The 27926-nt window shown below is 36.6% G+C and overlaps 1 protein-coding gene across 1 annotated transcript; it reads left to right on the top strand.

Annotated features, from left to right (window-relative positions):
- Positions 1-27926, top strand: LOC121854393 (cleavage and polyadenylation specificity factor subunit 3-like). The gene is made up of 14 exons (XM_042349054.1): positions 1-162; positions 2136-2199; positions 4234-4460; positions 5640-5817; positions 9451-9691; positions 11375-11550; positions 14974-15103; positions 16478-16653; positions 17470-17622; positions 18311-18419; positions 23219-23418; positions 24009-24143; positions 25760-25882; positions 27245-27926. The coding sequence occupies exons 1-14, from the start codon at positions 86-88 to the stop codon at positions 27344-27346; spliced, it is 2091 nt and encodes a 696-aa protein (XP_042204988.1). The 5' UTR covers positions 1-85; the 3' UTR covers positions 27347-27926.

Genomic DNA, 27926 nt, shown 5'->3' with positions numbered 1-27926 from the left:
GCGCCGGGTGTTACATGGAGGGTCTCTGAGTCAACACAGTGGTGGTGTGAGTGGCGGCAACAACAGTACTCTAGCTAAAACAAATATGACAACAAATCGACCAAGGGTTCAAGTTCTGTATCTTCCAGATGAAGAGAGTGACGAGCTGAAAATTACTCCGTTGTAAGAATAACTAGTGTTTATTATAACAAACTTATTAGAGCAGGCTCAGGTACATTTTGGAGCCAGTTCATGCCCAGAACCTGATGAACCACTGGTGTAAGGTCCCAGGTTATACCCCCTTAAAATATACCCGGTTTTCGGGAAATGCCACTGGCTTAAAAATATGGTACAGGATACAAGTACTGTACGGCGGGGTATGCCCATTTCGTCACCACGTTCATTACCATCAATATATACACGAAAGTAACTGTTGCTTGGGATAGAAAACAATAGAAAACTCTAAGACAATGTATTAACCACGAAAATATAAAGTAAAAACATTTTTTAATAAGCCTACAATCATTTCACTTAATAATCATTATATACACGAAAATAACTGTTGGTTGGGATAGAAAATAATAAAAAACACTAAGACAATATGTGAAAGATTAAAATTTAAAAAAATATATAAATATTATTCATATGCCTGCAATCATCTCACTTAAACAATATGTGAAAGATGCAACAGGCTATGTGGCCCGGTAATCTTTACCAATGTTTAGTCAAAACACCTAGTTTACAAAATTGGTTTACAAAATTATGCCTTGGCATAACAATACATTGGATCATGCAAGCATATCACCAAGACAATTTATTAAAGACGGAAATAAGAAAATAAAAACGTTATTACTCATGCAAGCATCTCACTTAAACAATATGTGAAAGACTAAAATTTACTCATGCAAGTTTGGTAGAAGACATGATTTTAGCTTGTGCTCGGCAACTGGTTGTAATTACAAATCAACCATTCAGGCTTCTCTGTGAAGAAGAGGGTAGAGGAGATTGTTCTTTGCTGCTCGGTGGTTTATGCGTTGGTGCCAAATCACCTTCATTTGTTCCATATTTTGTTTATTTACCAATGTTTTATTAATTTTCTTTATTAATAATTAATATTCATGTGTAATAATAACAATACTTGTCAAGTCGTTTGTATACATGTGTAATTTCTATTCGTGTAAAATAATAACTTACAATTTGTCACTAATACCAGCAATTGTTAGTGGTGACAAAACGGATTTGATATTGGTAACGAACCGGGTTGGTGATAAAACGGATCGGTGACGAAATGGGGTGTATCTTGTACGGCAGCCTAATGCGCATGTGTGGTGGGCAGACTATACAATGATAATTAATATGATGGCCTATTTTATGACTTCCCTATTTTAACCTAACTAAACTTAAACTAACCTACTCTATTACCTAACTTAACCTTTAACAACACAGTCCATCAATACGGCTGCCGTACCTGTATCCACTACATAAAAATACAGCGAAATTATAATACATATTTTTTGACATAGGTATTTTGGTAATACTGGTGCAGATGGGTAACACCAGAATGCATTGATCGATTTTGTTTGTTTTCCACAGATATTCTTTGGATGATAGTAGTAAAAATGATACAATGATATGCAGAACCTAATAGAACCTGACCTAGCCTACCAAAGAAACCTACCTAACCTTACCTAACTTCCTAGCCATTTTATGAACTGAAACAAACATACTGCATTAAGAAAGAAACCATTAAATTATAGTACTTATGTTATTACTGGATGGGTGGCAGTCAACACCTTTCCTGTAATCTGAATTTAATAGAATCATCTTAACTTAATTAGGATAAATTTAGGTAAAGAGATACAACATAAGAGGGTTGCTACTTTATCTATTGGATTATATCATCCAAAAATATCAAGGTACAGTGGCAGAACTCAATTGAACACATCTCTCCCCCCCCCAAAAAAAAAAAAAAAAAAATTCTGGTAAGATATTATTATTTTTTTCCCACCTCAGATTGCAGATAAGAGTAGGCCATATTTGTTGTGTTTAAAAATAATTTTTGGGATAACGGTTTTATTAAACCTGTTTTAAAAAAGAAAGCATTGTTATACATAAGCAATTTTGACATTAAATTGATGACATGTTATTTGTTGCAGGGGGTCTGGTCAAGAGGTTGGACGATCATGTCACTTCTTAGAATTCAAAGGCAAAAAAGTCTTGGTAAGTGCAGTAACTACACTGATCATCAGGCTTGCACATGTCTTCCTCCTTGTATTATTAATTCAGATCTCTGAGACTTCCTATTTGTTAATCATGTAAATATTTTCCCCTGTGGTGCAGGGTGACAGGTAATTATACATTTTTATTTTATTTGCTGTAGCAGCAGAATTTAAAAGAGTAATGTATGATAGTCGCCTCTAAGACCACTGTGAGTTGGATAGTTGGGTGTCTGGGCTGGGGTCTTTGCATCATCAAGGGCATCCTTGTTGACCTTTGCTCGGACCTGTTTGTCTCTTGGTAGGTAGAGGTACAGTAGCTAAACAACTATCTGTGCAGGTGGAGGTCAACAAGTTCCAAAATTTTACGTGTAACTAGTGACAGCCCTCATATACCAAAATTTATCATTCATGGTCTCATATTGTTTCCCACAAAGTATGCACACATAGTTGTTTTAGCTACTGTACATGATATGTGGGGTCCTGTATTACTAAATTAAAAATCTTTGGGTAAAAAAGAATAATATAAACAAATGGTCATGAGATGACTGGCCAGGCCTCTGAGTTTTCCTCTTCTGACCAACCTGGCTTGTTGATTATTTCAAGGAATGACAAGCCTATTCTCAACAAGGCAAAGAGAGGGTCTGTGGCAAGTACAAGCATTTTGTACTCCACCCAGAAGGTGGTATGTAAATCAGTCATGGACCTTGGTGTCTTCAAGATGTTTGATTAGATTGTGGCCACCTGTGAAAGCCAACCAAATATTTATAAACAGACTGATGGGCATCTCTTAGTGGAAGTTTTTCCATATGAGACAGTCAAAAGGTCCAAGTGTTTATGTCTTTCTCAGAGGCACCTATCTTCTGCTCTTGACATGAGACATTCAGTCAAAGTTGTGGTGCAATTCATGGACCAGACTTTGTACATTGCATAGAGGCAGACCTATTGGATGCCTTATGAACACAGCCCACGATCAAATTTGAGAGGGTGAAGAAGAGGATGGATGGAGTACTCTCCAACACCCATATTCCTCTTTGCCTGGTTCTGCTACCTATGCCAACAGTGTGTCTATATCAGCTACAGTATAGTGTCAGAGGAAGATAAGAATTTGCCGGAGTGTGTGTGTGTTTGTGTGTGTGTCCTGTGACCAGTAGTTTCATGATGGTAATGTGTGCAGTGGGCCACTCTGCTGCTTCTACTGCAGGGTGATCATGTTCCTTCTTTGAAGAAGTGTGTTCTATGCAAGTTTGAGAAGGAGTTACAACCATCAGAGCAAAGCAGTGGGTCAGCTTTGCTGAAGCAGAGGAAAAGGCCCTTCTACATTCTGGCTATGCAACCATCCTAGCTCACCACCCCATGGGAGCTAGGGAACCTCAACCCCTCAAGGCTAAGTCTTTGGTATTATTGAAGACCCTCCCTGCGCTGTCTGAGAATGGTGCATCCACTATGACGGATGCACTGCCACTCCAGTGGCTCCTGAACAAGCATCAATGAACAGTAGTGCTCTAGGGGAACCTGTAATAGTATTGGCAGGCAGTGATGCCCCAGCATCTCTGCCCACACTAAATGTCCCGACCTCCTTGAAGGCTGAAGGGACATAGAGGCTGGTAAAGAAGCTTTGAAGAGTCCAGTAACATCAGGACTCCCAATCATCATCTAAAATGCTGTAACCTCTTAAAGGGGCTACAAGTAAAGTAACAGGCTACGACCATGGTTCAGGATCCCTCTAAAAATAAGTCCCATCATAGTGTACAGAATATTCAGGCAATTTGGTAAAATGTTAACAAGTCTTTGGTTGAGGAAGGGGTTGAAATTAAGGTACAGTATTGTAAAAGAGCCAGGGAAAGGCAGAGACTGGGATATATGAGTGAAATTAAGATCTGACATCCCTCTGATAAGATTCAAAACACCCTGAAAATGTGTTTAGTTGGCCTTAATCACAAACTTTCAGACCAGATGATGGTGCCTTAATTGATTGAGTGAGAATTAAGACACTTGAAGTATGATGAGCTTGGTAATCAAAATGGCTTCTTTCCAGCTGGACTTTGGCATCCATCCTGCACTGACTGGAATGAGTGCTCTGCCCTTTGTTGACCATATTGATCCTGAACAAATAGACTTGATGCTTGTGTCGCACTTCCATCTGGACCATGCTGGTGGCTTGCCGTGGTTTTTGATGCGAACACGCTTCAAAGGACGTTGCTTCATGACTCATCCAACTAAAGCAATTTACAAGTGGCTTCTCTCTGATTACATTAAAGTTAGGTAAGCTATAAAATTATTTACAGTAGTAACCCAAAGAAAATATTTTTATGTATAATTCCATCCTCGACACTTACTGTACAAGCATCCCTTGATTTACGATGATGCTACTGTTAAACCATCTTAATTCATGGGTTTAGATATCATACTCATTGGACTTCTTAATTTTTCTCATGAGTTTTGCATTGTATTTGTCTCTTTCATTTTTGCTGTTTTAAAAATTAGTGTAATTTGTGATATCTTGACTGTCAGTTGAACTTTAAAGACAGTTTTATGCCTTGTTGTACAGGTTGACAATCCCTTATCCGAAATCCTTGGGGCCAGGGGCATTTCGGATTTCGGAATTTTTCGGTTTTCAGAATGGTTAGTTTTTTTTTTTTTTTTTTTATAATGTGTATTAGCTCACCGGGCATAGATCACTGACCCACATCAGGGCCTGGGGGGCGAAAATATAACAAAAATTATAATAATAATAATAATTCATAGGTCTAGGTTGTGTTTCTCAATTTTGATCTTATTTTCATTCTTGTATTTCTATATTATTATTATTATTATTTTATTATCACAGTATTATTGATATTATTATTAATTTTATTATTATTATTATTATTATTATTATTATTATTATTGTTATCATTATTATTTTATTTTGGTGTATTTTTATTAAAAATTTTATTTACTATGAATAATTATTATTATTATAATTATTATTACTGTTACATTTTTTCCCCAGGCCCTGATGTGGGTCAGTGATCTATGCCCGGGTGGGCTAATCCCTGTTAAAAAGCAAAAAACAAAAAAAAATGGCCCCACAAAAAAACTTTCGGTTTTCAGAGCTTTTCGGAATTTCGGATAAAGGGTTGTCAACCTGTATCATTAATTTATTTAATTTTATGATTGAGTACAGACGTTTTTTATAGCTATTTGTACAAAAACTTGACAGGTTGTTGTTTTTTAGTGATAAAAGTCTTACCTTTTGTTGTATCATTGCAGAAAGATATGCATGGCCTAAGTGGTTGTATTTAAAATATATAAGCAGGATATATTATTTCTAAGAGGACAAAGTTTGCTGTGACCAGTATCATAACCTTATCCCTCAGAAGCCACCAAATTAATTTGAAAGGCTTAAGTCTCTTTGCTGGAAATTCAGTCATATGTTCTTTTTTTTCTTATTCTTGACAGTAACATTGCCACTGAGCACATGCTGTACTCAGAGAGTGACCTTGAAGCTTCCCTTAACAAAATTAATGTGATTAACTTCCATGAAGAGAAGGAGGTACATGGCATCAAGTTTTGGTGCTATCACGCAGGACATGTTCTCGGTGCTGCAATGTTTATGATTCAGATTGCTGGTGTAAAGGTAACTATAATCTTATCTGTAATAAATGCTTCATATTTTATTTGATCCCTTAAGTAAAAACAAAGCTGTGCTTCCGATGTGACCCTTAAAGGTAATAATAAAAAAGTCTGAAAACAGCAGATAGACATAGAAACATTTATTTGATTGGAGGTTTTTGATAAGGTGCTGAATGCTTCCACCAAAATGCTGTGTGAATTACATTATTTATGGGGCTGTTTCCGGCTTCTCACCTCACTGAATCACAACCCACACTTACACATTGTTGATGGAAGTTTCTTACCAACAGGGTCAAAGAAGTACAGTGGTCCGTTGGTTAACGAACACAATTCGTTCCACAGAGTCGTTCGTTAACCGAATCTATTATTTCAATGGGATATTGGGTAATTGGTTCCAACTCACAGAAAAAGTACATACAAAGTACTGTATACCAGTAATAGAATTAACAAAACATTAAATATAAACTAAATACAGCACTGTACTGTACAGTATACTGTACAATAATATATAAAAAACAATAGAATACTATATTTTAACTTACTTTGAGGTGTGTATGTCATATTACCTAGGGTTGCCATACGTCCGTATTTTCCCGGACATGTCCTCCATTCAGGTCTCGAAATCTTCATCCGGAACTAATTTTTAAAATTCTTCAAAAGTCCGGAATTTCAGCTTCCATCATTTTCTCCACGGAAAAAACATGAAGCTGTAATGACGAGAGAGAGAGACTGTGAGAGAGGGGAGGTGAAAACCGTAGAGATCTCGTTCAGTTTTCGTTAGCTGATAAGTCACATGTACGCCTGTACGGTGTTGTCAACTTAGCTGCTAGCAGTTTTTGGTCTAGCATGTAGTGCCATGTACTGCTTTTCCTTGTTCTTCAGCCACGCGCATTACAGTCAACCCTCGCTTTACGCGGTCCCACTTTACGTGTTTCCACGTTTACGCGGTACCCTGCCGAACACGGAATGCTCACTTTCCGCGGTGCGTGTACCCTTTTACGCAGAGAGCGGCACGAGCAGGGTGCGCACAAGGTCGCCCAGTCATCAAAACATTCCCGAGTTCTTCACCCGCCACCCACCACAGCCAGCCCAAGTCAGTGATAGTGATAATGATAGTGAGGATATGGACTTATATGGACTTTGAGGGGTTTGACAAAGAGGCCCTGCAAGCCTCTGTGGTGGATAGTGATACAATTGATACAGGTGAGGGCCAATAATCTGCCCTCTGCCTCGGAACCAACCTCCCATCCCCGTGTGCCCAGCCATCTTTTCTACTAATGTAAGTGTTAAAAAACCTAATATTATTGATATTTCTCTTAATTATTAATTGTGTGTGCATACCATCATAAAATTAAGAAGTTGTTTTTACTACAACGTAGGTATTGTGTCTGAAAAAGTGGAGTTTGGGGGTCGGCCTGGTCTCTATTTCAATTAATCCCATATGTTATGTTGTTCACTTTACGCGGGCCGCCGTGGGTTCAATTGACCGCGTAAAGTGAGGGTTCACTGTATTATAATTTTTTTTTGTATTTAGTGCTATTACAGCCATAAATGAAATGTTGAAAGTATACCATTTTTTTCGTATGGCTTTTTTACACTGTAGCATGTGTTTTTCTTGTCCTGCATTTAAGGCATTTTAGAAATTTTCAACCATAATCTAGCCACTTTCGCTATATTATTTACGTGTGTTGACAACTATGACGGTGATTGGTGGTTGGCCCATCTTTAACCTGCAGTGACAGTGTTTGATCTTAGTCTTTGTTCTGGGTTTGTTGCTTGTTGCCACAGCTAGTGCTTACGATTTGTTGTACTTTTCCAGAGTATAAAACGGTACCGTAAACCCCACAGACAAAATGCCCAAATGCAAATGTAAATTCACTGTAGAGTTACAGAACAAAATCCCATGTTTTAAGAGAAGCAGGGATGAATGGGAAGCTCAGTGTTTGGTGTGCAAACCAGGAATGTATGTCTCTGTGGCAAATAAAGGCATTAATGATTTGCAAACACATGTAAAGTCAGACAAACACAAGAAAGCAGTTGAAGGAGAGGGCTCATCGATGAAACTGACAGATTTTTTTGTCAAACCAGGGAGTAAAACTGAAGATGCTGTCACTGCTGCAGAAGGTACTTACGCATTTCACACTGTTAAACATCACAATAGCTTCACGTCCATGAACTGTTCATCTGCCTACATTAAAAACACAATGCAATACAGTACACCAATATATATATATATATATATATATATATATATATATATATATATATATATATATATATATATATATATATATATATATATATATATATATATATATATATATATATATATATATATATACACACACACACACATATATATACACACACACACACACACACACGCTGGTTAACGTCTGACCGAACAACGTCCGATCACAAGTAAATCACCGTGGGTGCGCGTGATCCAGGTATATGCTGATAACCACAAGGAAAAAAGAAAACACGAAGTTCCCAAGCGCTTTTGTGTAATTTACATCTTCAGGGGTGAGTACAGACTAAGGAGAAGTACAAAACAAGGTGTATATATACAGAGGAGGGTGAGACCAGGTCCACAATGGTCAGGTATTAGGTAATGACCCTACTAATCTTCAAAAAGCACCGCAGCAGTCGGTAGTCAGGTCAGAGGGTAAGCTGACCCAATCTTCTCACCTGGTTACAAATCTTCTTAATTACGACATTATCCAGTTTGTACATACCATTACTCAAATTCATGTTGACTGATTCGGTATGTTTAATGAGACTAGATTCTATAATGTTCCTACTGTCAATTGAATTACAAGGTAATATTGAGGATGCATTATAATAAGCATTGCACAAAAACTGTTCCCTGTACTGTCTATATTATCAATATGTTAACTAAATTTCAGAATGACCAATAATTTTAATATAAAAAATGCAGAAATATTCAAGAGACCAACTTTCTTGATATTTACTTCACTGGAAACGAATGTAAACATAGAATCAATTAATGTATTGGCGGACTAGCCGATCAGCTGATGCGCTCAACAAAATGTGTTTGTCGTAAGAATTTTGTTAATCGAAGTTTTGTTCGTTAATCGAACTGAAAATCCTTGTGGGAGCTAATTCGTTAACTGAAAATTTCGTTAATCGAACCGTTCGTTAACCGAGGGACCACTGTACATGGATAGGTGTTGTGGGTTTCATTACTTAGACTTTGCTGTGGTGCAGTGGGAGATTTGGCACTATAATGGTAACTTTTCAACTCTAATCACTTGTTTTCCCTATTCTTTGCTAGTCTGTTGTCCTTTGCCTCTCTACTGTAATGGCATGACACCAAAACGGTGTGTCAGCATATGTGTACATGCAATTTTTTGCAAGTACAGTAATAACTCAAATAGATAGTAGTAAATTTTGAAGAAGCTTGGTACCCAACAAGATCAAGGATAAGTATGATATATAATTAATACAGTAATTTCAGTTATTGTTGTTCAGGGTTATGGTTGCTTAATTTTCTTTAGTGGGAATTCTAGCATCTTTAGTGGCAGGCACTTGTTAAACAGATAATGTTCAGATATAATTATTTAACAACCAGATAAAATATTTCTTATGGCTAGTGTACATTTTTCTTAATTAGATCCTCTATACTGGTGACTTTTCAAGGCAAGAGGACCGTCACCTTATGATGGCAGAAATACCACAGATTCGACCAGATGTTTTGATGATTGAGTCAACATATGGAGTCAGCATTCATGAACCCCGTGAGAGTAGAGAATCACGCTTCACTACAACAGTTCATACAATTGTAGGCCGAGGAGGCCGCTGTCTAATACCTGTATTTGCTCTTGGCCGAGCACAGGAACTTCTATTGATTTTGGGTATGTTCAGTTTAGTTTTTTGCTATTTAATTATTAATTATCATTGTAATGGTGTAACTTTCAAGAAAATAAAGAAAAATTAAGCTTAAAGTAAGCAAATTATTAGTGCAAACTTAATTGATTAAGAGAGAGAAAACAGAGGACTCAGGCATCCTGAAGCGAGAAAAAACGGACTCCTATGATGGGAGACACAAGCACTCACACGTGCCACTCATACTGACAGACTTGACACTCACTTACTTGACAAGTTTTACCAACCATTAGTTGTGTATGTTATCTAGTGAATTTAGTCAATATTGTACAGAACAAGTACACTGCAATACAATGGTCCCTCGGTCAACAATGGACCTAAGTGCAAACCTGTGTTGTACATGTACTAAATGATTATGGTACTAAAATTGTTATGTCTATTGCAAATATAGATTGTTTATACAGGTATTCAAATAAATCACTATCTTACAAGAATCCCAGCAATGTAAGTTATATTCACCCAGGTCATTTGGGTGGCAAATTATGAGAAGAGCTTAGTCACTCTTAAAGAATGATAAATAAACACGCTGGCCTTCAGTGCCAACTGTCAAATTATATTGCTCCCCTCCCCCTGGGGGTTTTAGGCCTTAAGTTTTTCATATAATATCTCGGACTATAGGAGAATATTGTAGCACATCAGTGTACATTTTATAATATAAAGTTTTTCAACTGTATTTTTGGGTAGATTTACATACATTTCTTCATTTATTTTCATCCATTTACATGCACACACCATACTAAAAGAAACACAAAAGAAATAAATGACCTTAGTGCAAAGCTGGAGTGTACTTGTACTAATTTGATTATGGTACTAAAATTGTTTTGTCTAGTGCAAATTATAACATGTTTATATTCAAATTAATCACTATCTTACAAGAATCCCAGCAATGTAAATTATATTCACCCAGGTCATTTCACTGGCTTTTTATAAGAGAGAAGCTTAGTCACCTAAGAACTGATAAATATACACGCGTTAGACCTGGGCCTGTGCCAACTGTCAAACGTACTACCTCCCCTCCCCCCACGCCCCCTCGCTAGCTCCCACCCTCTCCCCCCATCTGCTTGGCGTTGCTGGAATCCTTGTAAAACAGTGAATAATTTTAATATAAAGTCATGTATTTTGCACGAGATAAAAATTAATCACCTGTATCACATTACAGTAGTGATTTAAGAGTAAAAGTGTATATGTACGTATATAGTATTCCACATACACGTAAGTATAAATACAAAGTTTATGTGATGATCGGACAACGTCCATTTCGGTTAACATCACGTTTCCAAGAACGTATCTAGGACGTTAACCGGCGCATGACTGTATATACATACAGTATAGTATATATACACAGCTCCTCCCCGACTTACGACCTACTCGACTTATGACCACCCGCACTTACTACCTGCCTCAGTCTTACCAAAATTTGGTCAAATTACGTATTTTCGAGTCCCAAAGTCAGTACACAGACAAAATTTTCATTTGTAATTCACTTTAAAATGGCTGACAAGCTTAAAAGTGAGTGTTTTGTGGTGCCGAGAAGAAAAAGAGAGACCCATTTTAGATTTTCTATGCATTATTTAAGCATTTCCGACTTACGACCATTTCAACTTACGACCTGGATGTCGGTCCCTAAAGTTAAATGTGATTATATCTTACAGATGAATATTGGCAACTACACCCTGAGTTACATGAGGTACCCATCTATTATGCCTCAGCTCTTGCCAAGAAGTGCATGAGTGTCTATCAAACTTATACACATGCTATGAATGAAAGGATTCAGCGACAGATATCTATCAGTAATCCTTTTCAGTTCAAGCATATTTCAAACCTAAAGGTAAGTACCTTGCGAAGAAATGATGTTTAAAGATTTATTATGTTTGTATGTGTGATGCAGGAGGTCCTTGTTGTCTGAGGCTAATAGGGACCAGAAAATCACCATTTAAATTGGGGAATTTCTGGCCTTAAGAAATAATGGGATTAGGGTTATTTTTATACTTATTGTCATTTATACTCGGGAATCTGAAGAGCTTGTCTTCCGATGAATAACATCTGATTTAACGTCCAGCCATAGCTGCTACGATTCCTTGTAGAGATGGCACGCATTATGCTTTGAACTCATGACTAAAGGCGTCATTAAAAAATACGACATTGTACCGCGTCTTGGGAATAACTGTTGTACAACATAGTCTTCAGAAAACAATAAAATTAGGAGAACTGTTATTTGAACACAATACGGAAAGAAATAGTGAAGAAAATATATAGAAAATTATGGAAAGAAAGAAAAATGGAAGAAAAGCCAATCAGTCAACAATAAATCAGAATAACACAAAAAATCTGGCCCATTGTAAAGGTAATTTCTCCCAGACTTTGAAACCACACTACTGTCTCGCGCGGCTAGGTATTTGCTTATTTATACAAGAAATACGACGAATTTCAGGTTCGTATGTTTTAATTTTTGCACTTCCTTACAGAACTGTAATTAACTTATTTAACCTCATTTAAAGAATCTTATGAGTAATGATATTAAGGTTTCAATCATATTTGAGTAATTATCAATATTGTTACACCAAAGTCACCAACGGCTAATGAAATCGGACAGCGGCCACTTAAAAACGGGCGGAGCCAGAACAGGTTTCAACTAGGTGCAATCCTTTTCAATTCTTTCTCTCCATACGCTTTGTTTTAAGTCCTATCCAATATACTACTGTTTATAGAATTATTTTTATTATTATACAGGTTGTACCTCTCTAGTCCGGCAACCTCGGGACCTGACCGGTGCCGGACCATAGAAATTTCCAGACCATGGAAATTCACCCGTTTCCTGGATAGATAGTGACTTGTGCTTATGCTTGGAAGCACTAGCACCACTTTCTCTGCTTCATGGTCTCTTTGAAGACATATTGAAGGGTTAAATGTCGTACAGTAGCTTCTCAAATTTCGTGAGTTTTTAATTCAACGTTTTTTATTGGAACACACACAAAAAGAAAATAATTTAAAATTTTGACGGCGGAAACTCGAATTTCGACGGGTTTGAACGGCTCACCAACGTTCAGACGTGCACAATCGTGTAAACAGCGTCATTTCTCTTATGTACAAAGAATTCATTATTGTTTATTACTGAATGTCTTTTTGATTAATGTTTATGTGTGCAAAATGAGCAATGCAATTCATTAATAATACGTATAATATTAAAACACACGAGGAGACAAGACGACTTTGTTTTCGTTGTTTACAAAACCAGTGACTGACTGGTTCTACATATAAAACTGAAGAAAATAAGACCCTGGTTGTAGTTGTAGTAAAATTAATATGGTTTTTTTAAGTAATGTTAATAACTGGAACAATAGTAGCAGCTAACGATAATGGTAAAGAAAAAAAGAGAGATCGCGTACGTAAGTGTGCACATGTGAAAACATATCGTCATTACTCTACATAAGAATATGAAAGCAACACTTACTTACCGTTCATAGTGAAAACATATCGTCATTACTCAACATAAGAATATGAAAGCAACACTTACTTACCGTTCATATATATTTTAATTAATGTTTCTGAATTTTTTTATTGAATTTATGTTTGTGTGTGCAAAATGAACAATACAATTCATTAATAATACGTGGAATATTAAAACACACGAGGAGACGAGACGGCTGCCGGCATTGTTTTCGTTAATGCTTACAAAACCAGTGACTGATTCGTTCTACATATAAAACTGAAGAAAATAAGACCCTGTTTGTAGCTGTAGTAAAATTAATGTAAAAAAATTAATATGGTTGTTTGAAGTAATGTTATTTAATGTTAATTAATGGGACAATATAAGTAGCTAACCATTAATGGTAAAGAAAAAAAGTGAGACTGCGCGTATGTAAGTGTGCACATGTGAAAACATATCGTCATTACTCTACATAAGAATATGAAAGCAACACTTATTTACTGCTCGTATATATTGAAGGGTTAAATGTTGTACTCTGTATAGACAAGCAGAGAGCAGGGAGAGAGAGAGAGAGCAGCCGAACTGCCGGATGTAAACAAACCTTAATTTCACGCGGCTATGTTGTTGTTTTTTTTACGGGGATTAGCCCACCCGGGCATAGGTCACTGACCCACATTGGGGCCTGAGGGGCGAAAATTTAATACTCCTGTAATAATAATAATAATAATAATTCAGATAAGTAAAAAAAAAAAAAAAAAAGCTGCCTATCTACCTATTGGACAAACTAAAAGCATTCCGGACCACAGAATGCCGGACTAGAGAGGTACAACCTGTATCAGTTTTTTTTTTCCTTACATGCCCCCAACTCTTCAATATTAATAAAAATATTCTCCATAAGCAGCCATGATCTGCGTATTTACTCACTGTTTTAGTGGGAGAAACTCGCTGATCGGTTGTTAGCTATTTGGGTGCTGCACACGCTAACGCCTGATCAAGGTGTTTGCTTTTCCCTCTCCAAGTGTCATGCGCAGAAGTGTCTGCGCAGATAGAATACTGTAGCTATTATTCCGTACATCTAAAACGCCTTACAATTAACGCCTTAACTTAATAGCAATGATTTTTCAAGAATGCATATGAAAAACAGTAGAAAATCACGGAAGGTTAGGCATTATTTATGGTGAGCGTATGAATGAGAGCAAGTGCGCAGTATGGGTATGGGGGATGAGCATGATGGGGGTTGCGGGAGGTGTAGCGGGAGATTTGGTTCGTTCTCTGATTAGACTTTTGTGCTCCATGGATATTATGGTACTCATTGTAATCCTCTTGAGTGTGTGGATTTTTTACGCACAGCATACAGTAATTCAATAATAATTTAACCTCGTAAATTTGAAACCACAGATATTGATGACTTGAATAACGAGGACCTCCTGTATTCGTATCTTAAGCAGTGTTGTGATCACCCTGTAAGTGGAGATAAGGCTAGAGTTTGCTGCTTATTGTGTGAATGTGCACCAGGATTAAGTCACTTAAAAAGCTTTTGTTCACCATATCTCCAAAAATAAAATACTATACATATTATACTGTATACATAAACCTGTATATTGAGTTACAAGAATTATGAATCTTTATGTTGTGAACTCTAATGAGTGTTAGTAGTTGTCTAAATTTTATCAGTGCAAATACTTGTCTATGGTGTGTTGAAGGATGTTGGAAGATTTTCAGGTTTCTCATTAATTAGATGTTGACTTACTGAACTCGGTTTTGTCATCTGACCATAACAATGTAATGCTCTGTTTCTTTGACTTAATTTCACATGTTTTTCAGGGGATGGACCAGTTTGAGGATATTGGGCCATGTGTCATTATGGCTTCACCAGGTATGATGCAGAGTGGACTTTCTCGGGAATTATTTGAAATGTGGTGTCCTGATCCTAAAAATGGAGTCATAATTGCAGGTGCGTATAGCTGTGTGAGCACTTTTAATGTCTCTTATAATTACCTTAAGTTGGGACTGTATGGTTTATTAACCCTTAAACTGTGCAATACAAATCTGTGGCTACCTCTGCTGTGCACCAAAAATTTAGCTCTTTAAATTTTAAGATTTACCCTTTATAAAATTCAATATAATGTACATGTGAAGCAAAATGAAACACAATATACAGTAATATTAGTACAGTATTACTTTTATACACCATGCAGGTATTTCAGTACACTGGAATTTACTATTTTGGGGACTCTCTTAAGTGCTCTGGACTGCGCTGCTATTCACCAGAAATATCAATAAAAAAAATTAAAAAATCCAGAAAATCCAGCATCAGTCTGGACAATTTATGTGTTTGTGTGGCACATGCCTCAGTCTGAGTCTTGGCTCCATACATATCATATGAGTGTGCCATGCCTCATCCCTATCTTTACTGATTTGTTAATTTTTTTTGTAGACAATGTATTGCCTTTAACGGGGATACTCGAGTGTTTAAGAAATGGGAAAATTGTGTAGAGTACTTATTTTAAGAAATGGATAAAATATAAAAATCATATGAAAAGAACAACATTTGTTCACTGAATACTCTACATTGGTCGATTCATATTTGCTGTAGGCTTAACGAGAGCTACTAAGTACTGTATGAGAGATAAGGCACTGCATACGAGTATGTAAACAGGCTAGGGGTGGTGGGGGGGACTGTGTGTTGCTGTATTGGCCAAGTTTTATTTATTTTTTATGAATTTAATATTACTTTCTTGCTTGATCAGCCTCTTATGGTGTATGATTCATCATAATTAATATAACATCTTCAATAATAGAAACAAAATACGTTGTACAGTACTGTACAGGAATACCATGCTATTCACAACCTCGCTTATCTGCAATTGATATTTTAACACCCCTATTTGATATTTCCAAAGCATACCCAACTTATTCACTAAGAAAAATTATGACACCCTACAGTAATATCTCAAATTGCGCAGGCTAGCTGCAGCTCTCATATTCGCTGTAAGGTCCGCTTCACATAAGGTTTAGGGGAACAGTAACAAGTGTGGTGATGAGTAGAAAAATGCATGATGTGTGATAATGGTTGTTCATTGCTCAGGTTTTTCAGTAATTTTCAGCTTCTCTTATTCTTCATTACATGCACTGACAAACTATCAAACAACTACTCAGAATAATGGACTCCTGTCCATTATCCTGAAGGTTTGTCCTATAGGTTTAGGGTGTCTGTTATAACTGGGTTCTGTGATGTATGGTGTCCATTATACCGAGGGTTTACTATAGTCTATTTTAATTTTTTTGTAAATTGATGTACATTACTGTATATTTATTATAATTTCAGGTTACTGTGTGGAAGGTACATTGGCCAAAGAAATATTAAAGGAGCCAGAGGAAGTGACTACTATGTCAGGTCAGAGATTACCAATGAAGTGTTCTGTTGAATACATCTCCTTCTCTGCCCACACTGACTTTGAGCAGACTTCACACTTCATCCGTACTATTCGACCTCCAAATGTGGTAACAAATTTTGACAATATTATTACAGTACTCTCCATCTGAAATTTGGAAATACTTGACAGCCTTGAATTCTATTATAACTGATGTTTCATGTGTTTGAATATGAATTCCAAGGGGTTGCTACTCTGTTCACCCAAACTTTGTAAATGAGGCCTAGGGCTAGTTTGTAGCAAGGCAGCTGATTGGCTGGTGGAGGGACATGGAACAGGTCACTCTACAGTTCTTTAGTATTTAACCTCGCATATTTATATTTTGTTGCTTTAAGGGATAATAAGTATTTTATGATCATCCCTGATAATTTTTGCACTTGGGAAGCAAAAATTAGCATATGAAAAAAAAATCTTGTAAATTGAGTACAAACATGATGAAAAAGTTTAGCCTCATTTCCCCAGCATTATGTTAAGAAGGGCATCCATGTATCAATAAAATAAAATAAGTTAACTTTAACTCTCTTCACTCATAAGACTCAGTTGAGTGACCCTTTACACGTCTTCGTTTCAGTCAATCAGGTGTGTTGCTACAAACAACTCTAGGCCTCATTTGAAAATTTGAATGAACAGACAATAGTCAGTGACATTCAATGGTTATGGGTATACTGTATTCATGAATATCAAAGTAACTACTGTACCATATCTGCTCTCACCTAATTTTAAGTTCTGTATTTTCACATTTCCAAGCATTTTCCATATGTGCATGGTGACAGGGAGGTATAATCTGTAATTTAGATACAGTATTAGGAAATTTATTGGGTTTTACATATATACTGTATACATATTTACTGTATATATTTTTTTAAGTTTTGATAATTTTCATAAGGTTTTGGTGCATGGAGAAATGACAGAAATGTCACGTTTGAAGGCAGCCCTTGAGAGAGAATACGAAGGTAGCACAGAAAATCCTGTAAAAGTGTTCAACCCGAAGAATCTTGAGACTGTCACATTTCACTTCAGGGGGGAGAAAATGGCTAAGGTAAGTTGAACAATATATTGTTATACTGAAAATGTAAGATATATGTTGTGTAATTTTGTTTTTAGTGAAGGTCAAAGTTGTTAGAGAATTCTGTCTGTGAATATAAAAAGAGGTGTAAAGGAGAATAGTAATGGTAAAAGTTGTGTGATCCAGATAAATGCCTGGTGAAAAGGGAACTTTATTCTCTGTTTTGTATACTGTATTTATTTTGTGCTTAACCCCATTGAACATTTATCGCTGCACTACAGGTGCTCCTCTACTTACCAACGAGTTACGTTCCTGAGGTTTGTTTGTAAGTCCAACTTTACTCTTGTAGATACCAAACATATTGTAAAAAATGAAAAGATTATGGATATTTAGTACAGCTATACCCTTTAACTGGCTCACTCTTCTCCACTTAGGTAATACTTGTTCTATCTGGAATTTTCTTCAAAATAATCCACTCTCATCCACATTAAACACTTGTTCTGGCAGGTAACCCCCCTCAGTGATGATGTTTGTATCTCTGAAAGTTTGTAAGTTGAATGTTCTTAAGTAGAGGACCACCTGTATTTCATTTCCTCTTTTTATAGAGGTTCTAGTGTTAATTGCTCCAACCCTCAAAATGTGCATATTGATATTTAATTAGAAAATAGTGTTTATCAAGAGTTGTGTACATAACGACAAAATATTCTTTAATGACTTGCAGGTAATGGGAGAACTTGCTGTTAATAAACCCAAAGAGAATGGCGTAGTTTCTGGTATTTTGGTTAAACGGAACTTCAACTGTCATATCATTTCTCCCAAAGAATTAGGCAGTAAGTATATTGTTTCTTTGATTTCTAAATGTGATACTCACTCCTTATATTGTCTTTAGGTTCTAAACCCATTCTTAACTCATCATCCATAGAATTGTTTAGTAGTCTTGACACATAATACTTGATATATTGTACAGTCGGCCCTTAACATTCGCGGGGGTTAGGTAACAGAGATACCCGTGAATGTTAAAAATCTGTGTACTATTGCTGCCCCCCTCCCTAAAAAATCCCTGGCCCCCCATGTCCTTATTTACCGTATATATCTGTGTGTAGTTCGAGCTTTTAAGACCAAATTATTTGGCAAAAATTGGGGGTCGACCTCTAAACGGGTAATAGTTTCGTTAGGTTGAAAAATATTTACCAGTAACTACCAGTAAACACTGGAAACGATGCACCAACACACCACCAGCTGTGAGTGTCGGTACAGTTGCCAGGGCAGATCTCTTGCGAGCCCAAAGTAGCCAAATCCATGGTATGGTAGCACAGGATGATGTAAAACAAAGTATTCATTTATTAAAGTTAATTTATAGATACTGGACATAAATTTTTGTTCATTACATTTGAAACATCAATCTTTGTTAATTAAATTTGAAACAAGAGAAAACTACGATACTGGATTTTCATTAAAATATTACATCACAAGTATATTTTACCTTAACTGTGACTGAATGAATATATTCTCGGAAATAAATATGGAAATGTAATATTTTTGCTGGAATGACGTACATATTATAGTGGGAAGTGGGATAAAATCATGACGAAAGACTTTCGCTTTCTTTCGTTGTTCAAAATATTTTACCGTAATCGCTTTTCGAATGGTTTTCAGTTAAAAACTGTTGTACTCGTACTGTATTACAATAATATTCTATCCTATCATTAGCCTTATAATCCCACAACTGAAAACCATTCGAAAAGCGATTACGGTAACATCTTTTGAACGAAAGAAAGCGAAAGTCATTGCTTTCGTCACTTTCCACTGTAATACGTACATCATTTCAGCAAAAATATTACATTTCCATGTTCTCAGAAATAAATGGTAGTTTTGTTGAAACATAATGTACAGTATTTAACATTAAAATGCAAAAATAGCTATAAAAACAATTAATACACCCGTAATGTACTGGCTGTCCTCTCCACTCGTCCCTGCTCCCGCCAGTCACCTCCTCCCCGCTCTATCCCTCCGCCTCCTCCCCGCTCTATCCCTCCGCCTCCTCCCCGCTCTATCCCTCCGCCTCCTCCACATCGTCACTACTGTTGTATTACAATAATATTCTATCCTAATTGACTTGAATAAATACTATGATACCATATTTCTGAATATTTTCATTAAAATCCATCCAAATCATTTTCCTTGCCATCGTCTGCAGCACCAAACAGCTTCTCCCAGTCCTCTCCTTGAACAGGGCTAGAGGGTACGTGTTTTTCGAATCGTTTTCAATTAAAAAAATGTTACATCACACGTATATTTTACCTAAACTGCGCCTGAATGAATATATTCTTGGAAATAAATAGTAATTTTGCTGAAACGTGATGTATTTCAATGTAAAATAGGATAAAATACATGACGAAAACAAAAGACTTCACCTAACCTTCCAATGTTCAAGAGATGTTTACGTATTTCAATGTAAAATAGGATAAAATACATGACGAAAACAAAAGACTTCACCTAACCTTCCAATGTTCAAGAGATGTTACTCGTTTTTTTAATAGTTTTCGGTTAAAATACTGTTATATTACAATGATATTATATTCATACTGTGCTTGATATACTACATTCACAGAAATGAAATATTTTTGCTGAAATGACGTAAGTATTACAGTGGAATGTGGGACAAAATCGTGACGAAAACAATGACTTTCGCTTTCTTTCGTTCAAAAGATGTTACCGTAATCGCTTTTCGAATGGTTTTCAGTTAAAAAACTGTTGCATCACAAGTGAATTAGGATAGAATATTATTGTAATACAACAGTTTTTTAACTGAAAACCATTCGAAAAGCGATTACGGTAACATCTTTTGAGCGAAAGAAAGCGAGTCATTGCTTTCGTCACTTTCCACTGTAATACGTACGTCATTTCAGCAAAATATTACATTTCCATATTCTCAGAAATAAATAGTACTTTTGCTGAAACGTGATGTATTTCAATGTAAATTAGGATAAAATACATGACGAAAACAAGAGACTTTACCTAACCTTCCGATGTTCAAGAGATGTTACTCGTTTTTTCAGTAGTTTTCGGTTAAAATACTCTTATATTAGTGATGTTCTATTCATACTGTGCTTGATATAATACATTCACGGAAATGTAATATTTTTGCAACTACAATGCTGATGTCAACACAAGTGTGGTTACAGCGAGACTGACTGAGTGAGGGAGAGCTATGCGTGTGTGTGTGTGTGTGTGTGTGTGAGGTTGCGGTAGCGGTGGTGTCCCGTGTTCGGTGCCGTGCGCGAGTTGAATGGCGTGCGATTTGAATGTACTTCAATTACTTCAATGTACAGAATATTCCTCTGGCGGGGCAATCCGCGTATTTGCGAATCCGTGAATGCTAAACCCGCGTATGTGAAGGGCCGACTGTAACTCAGTTGTGTTGGCAGAGTTTCTCATGCAATACTATGTTAAAAAAACATTGAATTATAGTACAGGTATAAACCCTCAAGTCTGGGATCCTTGAGACCAAGGCCTGTATTCACAGTAGACATACCCAACGGTGAGCCCGACCATCAGGAACCCAAAGCTCGTGTAGGGAGACGTTACTCAAGTACTGTATGTGCTTTGGGCACTATGGTGGGTAGGGATCCCAATCTTCCGGGTAGGACTATCAACATGGTGAAATCAGCAGGATGGCCCACTGTTACCATGAACCAGGCATCAAGTACCCCAATACTATTTCCCTCAAACAAAAAAATATATATTTATAAATAATAAATAAATGAAAAAAATACCATATGACCAAACAAACATAAAAGTGTTAAGATGATATTTATGGGATACTGTATATAAATTATTATTCTCTGGTGTTGGCCACACTGGAATGGCCTGTGTTTGGTGTGCTGCAAGTTAGCTATAACATGTAAACAAAAGGCACTCGATTTAATGTTTCACTAAACATTAAATTCTGTTTTACTTCATTTCTGTTACCGCATCCTTGATTATTGTGCCCGTTTAGGTCTTGACTAAAGTGTCACTTAAAAATAGTTGATAAGGATTTGAGTATAGCTGCCTCCTTTGTTATGAGGCTGACTTGGTACTCTGTGTATGCTATGTAAACTCAGCTATGTTATAGAGAAATCCGACTGCGAGAAAGATTTAGGAGTAATGGTAAGTAGGAATCTTAAGCCAAGTAAACAATGTGTATTTGCTCGAAACAAGGCTAATAAAGTACTTTGGTTCATACAAAGGAGTGTTAGTTACAAGACTAGCGAGGTCATCTTACAACTATATCTTGCACTTGTGAGACCTCGCTTGGATTACGCAGTTCAATTCTGGTTACCATATTACAGAATGGATATAGAATCCTTAGAAAGAATTCGGAGGAGAATGACAAGACTAATCCCGGGCATTAGGAATCTTGAGTACAGAGACAGGTTAAAGCATCTTAATTTGCACTCCCTCGAGAGACGTAGAGTGAGGGGCGATATGATAGAGATGTATAAATGGAAGTCAGGGCCAAACAAAGGGGACATTACAAAGGTACTCAAACTATCCAGCCAGGAGCGAACTCATAACAATGGTTTTAAATTAGACAAATTTAGATTTAGGTGTGAAATAAGTAAACATTGGTTTGGAAATACTGTAGAGTAGTGGATGACAAGTATACTTACCCTCTGTACAGTAAACCCTTGTTATTCGAGAAGGATAGGTTCCAAGGAATGGCACAAATAGGCAAAACCGCGAATAGCAACTTATACTACCTTAGTGCACTACTGTACTGTATACCTATATCAAACAACCGACCAGCTGTGGCACCACTCATCCCCTCCTTTAACTTGTCTAATAATTCAACTTTCTTTGTCAGGGTCACACTGACCTCTGCCTTTTACTCCACTAGCACTTACACTAGGCAGTCTTTTAGGGGCCATTTCACACAAAAACACTAAAGCTTTGATAGTACAACACGAGATGCTGCATGGGGCGAGTCGTTGTGCTGCGGGAAAAAGTTTGCAAGCTAGCCACCATCTGCTTACCGCGAATCGTCGAAATTGAGAATCTCAAACCAGTGAATGGGATGGGTCTACTGTAACATACATATTATGTAAAAGAGTAATATTTTAATTGAAAAGTTTCCTACTGTTGCTCGTTAACCTGCGCACCTCTTCTAAGTTATTAGCATTGTTTTTTTTTCGGTAATAGGTTAGGTTCGGTTAGCTTAGCTTGGTAATTCTGAAACACGGGCCGGCACCGACTATACTCACATAAACCTAAAGAACGAAATCTTAATGACTCTCATATACTGTATCAGGATAGTACCTGTACATGACTTTTCCATCCTAACAACATCCTGGCTATGTAGCCTCCAGTATGACCAGCCAGGAACTCCCAGTTAAGTAGCCAATTCCTTTTTCATCATGACTCATATTTACCTGTTTGTCTCCAGGAAAGTAAAAGAATTCAGATGTAAACCTTACTCATTTCTCGCTCTAGCAACATCAATTATCGCGTACATAAACATGCAAAACAGATAAGTACATACCCTGGCATTATCTCTAATTACTGTAAACAGGCAACATCTACTTGTAGAGGGTCTTTACAAGTAGATTACGGTATATTATAATACTAAGTGTATGTCAATTTGCAGAGTACAGTGAACTCTCGGTGTCTACCATTAGTCAGAGAACCAGCATCCACTACACTGGATCTTGGCAGCTGCTTCACTACCTCTTAGCCTCCATGTATGGCAGCATTGAGGCTATTGCTTCTGACAGTTCTGAGAACACAAGTCTCCGAGTATTTGATGCTGTTACTATTGTTCAGGAGCCACCAGTTGTGGTACTAGAAGTAAGTTGATAAATTTAATACTGTGCTAATAGCTACTTACTTTAAGTCATATGCCAAATGAATTATTTTTTTTGGGGGATTAGTGCTGGTTCAGAATTATAAGTGCTGGTTCTTCAGAATTATAAGTGCTGCTTGAGTAAATACATTTATTTTCAATATAGTACAGTCTCGCCTCGACTTACGACAACCCGGACATACGACGGCCGTGGTCATATAAAATATTTTTCATGTAACGTATTTTCGAGCCCTGTCTCCTCTGCTTGATCCAATTAATGTAGTCTCCACGCTTAATTAAAAAAATTATTGAGGCCCCGTGTGCATTCAGCTGACTACATTAAAGGTAAGTGCACTGTAACACTTTATTAATTTTTCATTATTGATTACTTTTACTGTACTGTATTTCATTTTAGAATTTCTATGTATTATTTTCGCCTTACGACCTGGTCGTCGGGACGGAATCCCGTCGTAAATCGAGGAGAGACTGTACTAATAGAGGTGTCTGCATTAAAAATGCTTGGCAGGCATCAGATGTTAATGTTCATAAATTATAATTATGCTATAACTCATTTGAACGAAATAAAATCTTTCAGTGGGTTGCCAGTCCAACAAGTGACATGTATGCTGATGCTGTAATGAAGGTGATTCTTAAGGCACAAGAGCTAGATAGCAGTTCCATCTCTGTGCCATCAGTCACAAGTGCAGTGTTTGACAAGATGCACTTCAAGGTGAGCAAACTGTACACTTTAAATTGTTATTTTTTTATTCTCAGTATCTAATTTCCACGAAACTTTATCTAACTCCTAAATTTCCTACATCTATTTTACTATTATGTCTTGCTTTTTAAAGAATGCATAATTTTTTCAATTTTATTTCTTGTGCATAGCCAGTTGACTCACTTGGTAATGTAACAGGTTTGTTGGGTAGAGGGAAACTAGTTATTTTTATATTATATTAGATGTTTTTAACACTATTTATGCATTATATTTAGATACACACTTAATATAAAACTCTAGATTATGCAGACAACATATGTGAAACACATGACTTATAATGAAAATTTCTTCTTCAATTTGTTAGCGACGTATACAGTACACCACCGGTACAAAGTATACAGTATAACGAGGACCCCCTGTAACCAGAAAAATTTCATGGATGTGTGATATTTTCAGGGGATGAGAAATGTCATCTCCATACCCAGAAAGCTCTCAAACCTGGATCTGCACTAATGGGAAGATTACTGTACGACTGTACTGTATTGAAAAAAAAAAAATGCTAAAATGGTTGGTGAGATCCAAACTAACAAATAATATGGAAAACAAAATTCCATATAGTTAAGAGTTTTACTACAATTGTAGAAATACAAATGAGGTTTTAGGCAATTGTAGTTCAGTACAGTGGTCCCTCGGTTAACGAATTACCTTCCATAAGAATCTTCAATTCGGTTAACGAACAAAAATTCGATTAACGAAATCCTTACGAAAATCACGTATTGTTGTTTTGAGCATCAGCTGATCAGCTGAAGGGGTACTCAGCCAATTCAGTAATCTGTTCTATGTTTACATTTGTTTCCAATGGAGTAAATATCAATAAAGTTGTGCTCTAATATTTTTGCATGTTTTATATTAAAATTATTAGTCATTTTAACATTTATTTAACATATTGATAATATATGCAGTACAGGGAACTAGTTTGTTGTGCGCCCATCAGATGCGTGAGTCGGCTACAAGGCATCAGCTGGGCTTTGAAAACAGTGGAGAGAGCATCTGTTTTGTTGGTGTCTTGAATATTTTTGCATTTTTCATTGAAATTATTGGTCATTCTGAACTTTAGTTAACATATTGATAATATATAGTGCAGTGCAGTGTTGATTGAAAGAAAATAATCTTGAATTACACCTAGTGAACTTAAAATTTTATTGGTGAAATTTCTGCATCAAGCATGGGTCCACTGAAAGGTGATTTCTTCTCCATCCCCACTCCCTTCTCCACCCCCACTTCTAATTCCCATTATCAACCAGGAAACTTCTACATACACACCTCAAAGTAAGTGTACGTTACTGCATTTTTTTTAACTTTATATGTACTTTTCGGTGAGCTGGAACCAATTACCCAATATCCCATTGAAACAATGGATTCGGTTAACGAGCGACCTTCTGGAACGAATTGTGTTCGTTAACCGAGGGACCACTGTATGGGTAACTCTAAATGGAAATTAGCTCAATGAATTTTTCTGGTGGTACTAATCATACTGGTTTAAATGTGAATCACAGTTACCATGTCACTATATGAACAAGACACATACTATGCAAGCCTTATTAATATGGAATTTTATTTTTGTACAGGAGTGTTTAATAGAGTTATTCCAAGAAATGTTTGGGGAAGACTCTGTGCCCAAGATATTTAAAGGTGAAAAGCTCTACGTGGATGTCAACAACATTAAGGCGAATATTGATCTTTCCTCTTTGGTGAGTTTTAAACTTGGAGTTTTTTTGAAAGCATGGGGCCTTATTCATTTATGATTTCAGCCGTTCAAGGTTGCAATAACCTCATTTCTACTAAGCTTTGTAAATATAATTTTTCTTCCCCTGCTTGATCTGGTATATCTTTAGATACTAACAAAAGTATCTACTGTGTGTTAGACATGCACCATGTCATAGATCTATTGAAATGAGGTTGCAGTAACCTGAATTTTTCATATCATATTCCTCCCACACAGCTTGATATAAAATAAACGCCACACACACACTAAGGCATCTGTGACTGAAGGTAGTTTTGTTTGAAGGATTGGTGTAGGAAACCTATTTTACAATTTAGGAGAAGTAAATGACTTGATTTCCCTCCTTCCTCCCTTATTAGGATTAGAAATCGAGTGTAATTGGGAGCTTTAATGTTTGAACTTATCTTTGTGGTTTAGGTTGGTTCAAAACCCTGAGGTGCTGAAAGAATTTTTACCTATAATCGGAATTATCACTATACCTTGGGCCGTATTCACAGTCGTTACACCACCCAACCGATCAGGAGCACTGTCATGTGTGTGGTTATTGAGAGACCCCTACAGACCCAAAGGCAGTCCCAATGGATCAGGTTTCTTATTGGGATTATTGGAACAATTCATCAGGAGGGGGTACCTGCCCTATGGCAGTGCCGATGAATATAAAACCTTCAAAACAAACCTCACAAACACCAAAGAATAATACATGTAATTTATATATCCTATAAATAGCCTCTTCACACTTTTATGTTCGTTTGGCTATATGTTTTTTACATTTTGGGGGGGGGGGTCTTTAAGGGAAATATTATTGGATTACTAGACACCTGGGTTTGTGGCAACAGTAACCTATCCTGCTGATTTGCACATACTGGTAGCCCTACCTGGAGGATTGGGACTACAACCTCTCATAGTGCCTGAAGCATATTCTTGAATAATGCCTCCCTACACGAGCTTCAGGCTTCCAATGGTCTGGCTCACTATCAACGTTGACTGTGAATACGGACCCTTGATTCAACTACAAGATCACCTGGGATATACGGGTACTTAATCCTGGATGAAAATGGCCATTTTCAACAGAAAACATTGTTTTACCAAAAAGTGGAAGAAAATGTTTTCTGCTATTAAATAGATCAGGCTCCCAGGCTTACAAGGAGTTTTCTAGGGTTTGTTTGGGAGACTGGGTCTTGCACTGCTTTCCTTCAGTTAAAAAAGGATTTTCTGTCTCTTCCTTAAATTTTGTTAAGGGTAAATTTTGCTGTAGGTAATTTACATAAGAATTGATTCTGCTGTCCTTGAATAATTACATTACTGTACATTCAAATAATTTTTCTTTCAGAGAGTAACGTGTGAAAGTGAAAAACTACAGAGAATTGTTCAAACAGCTGTAACAAAACTGTTTGAATCCTTAGCACCCGTTACAGTTGGTGTAAAAAAATAAAAAAACTCTATAATACAGCATTTATGAAGTTGTGCATTTTGTATAATGAAATACTATAGTTGACCGGAAACTGCATAGTACAGATAAGTTAACTTTTATTTAATTATTAATACGCTTTTCCTAATTAAACTGTTTCTCTCTTGGAAATAATGGTTGTCTACACAATACTGTACACTGAAAATGAAATATAATTATTGTGCACTGTTTGGTATGGGTTTAGCCAGGGATAATTAAGCACTACCTATCATATCTCAGAGTGACTTCCAGAGGTACAGTCACTGGATGGGAGTTGTATGTGTGTGTGTGTCCATACTATGAAACCTGCACAATTAGGCATGCATACAGTGCTCTCAACTAATGACTAAATCTCTGGTAGCCACCCAAGTGACCCAAGGATATGACAAGTGGTGCTTAAACACACCTGGAATACATTCAAGGGCAAAACTGCTGGATAATATGTTCATACCCTTTAACACCGAGGATAATGTTAGAGTAATACTGTATTGCAGTTCACTGTCAATAATTTTCCCAATTATGTTTTAAGAAAATATGTACTAGTTAAAATATAGATTCTTATGAA

The sequence above is a fragment of the Homarus americanus genome, unplaced genomic scaffold (assembly GCF_018991925.1).
Source record: "Homarus americanus isolate GMGI-L3 unplaced genomic scaffold, GMGI_Hamer_2.0 scaffold54443, whole genome shotgun sequence".
Taxonomy (NCBI): Eukaryota; Metazoa; Arthropoda; class Malacostraca; order Decapoda; family Nephropidae; genus Homarus; species Homarus americanus.
Note: the sequence above shows the minus strand (reverse complement) of the source record. Positions and strands in the feature narration are given on the sequence as shown.

Bases quoted from the DNA above. Each gene is read 5' to 3' on its own strand.
- LOC121854393 (XM_042349054.1), top strand. From the start codon at position 86: ATGACAACAAATCGACCAAGGGTTCAAGTTCTGTATCTTCCAGATGAA. The intron at 9,692-11,374 runs GTATGTTCAGTT...TATATCTTACAG, and splicing joins GGAACTTCTATTGATTTTGG to ATGAATATTGGCAACTACAC. The intron at 16,654-17,469 runs GTAACAAATTTT...AATTTTCATAAG, and splicing joins CTATTCGACCTCCAAATGTG to GTTTTGGTGCATGGAGAAAT.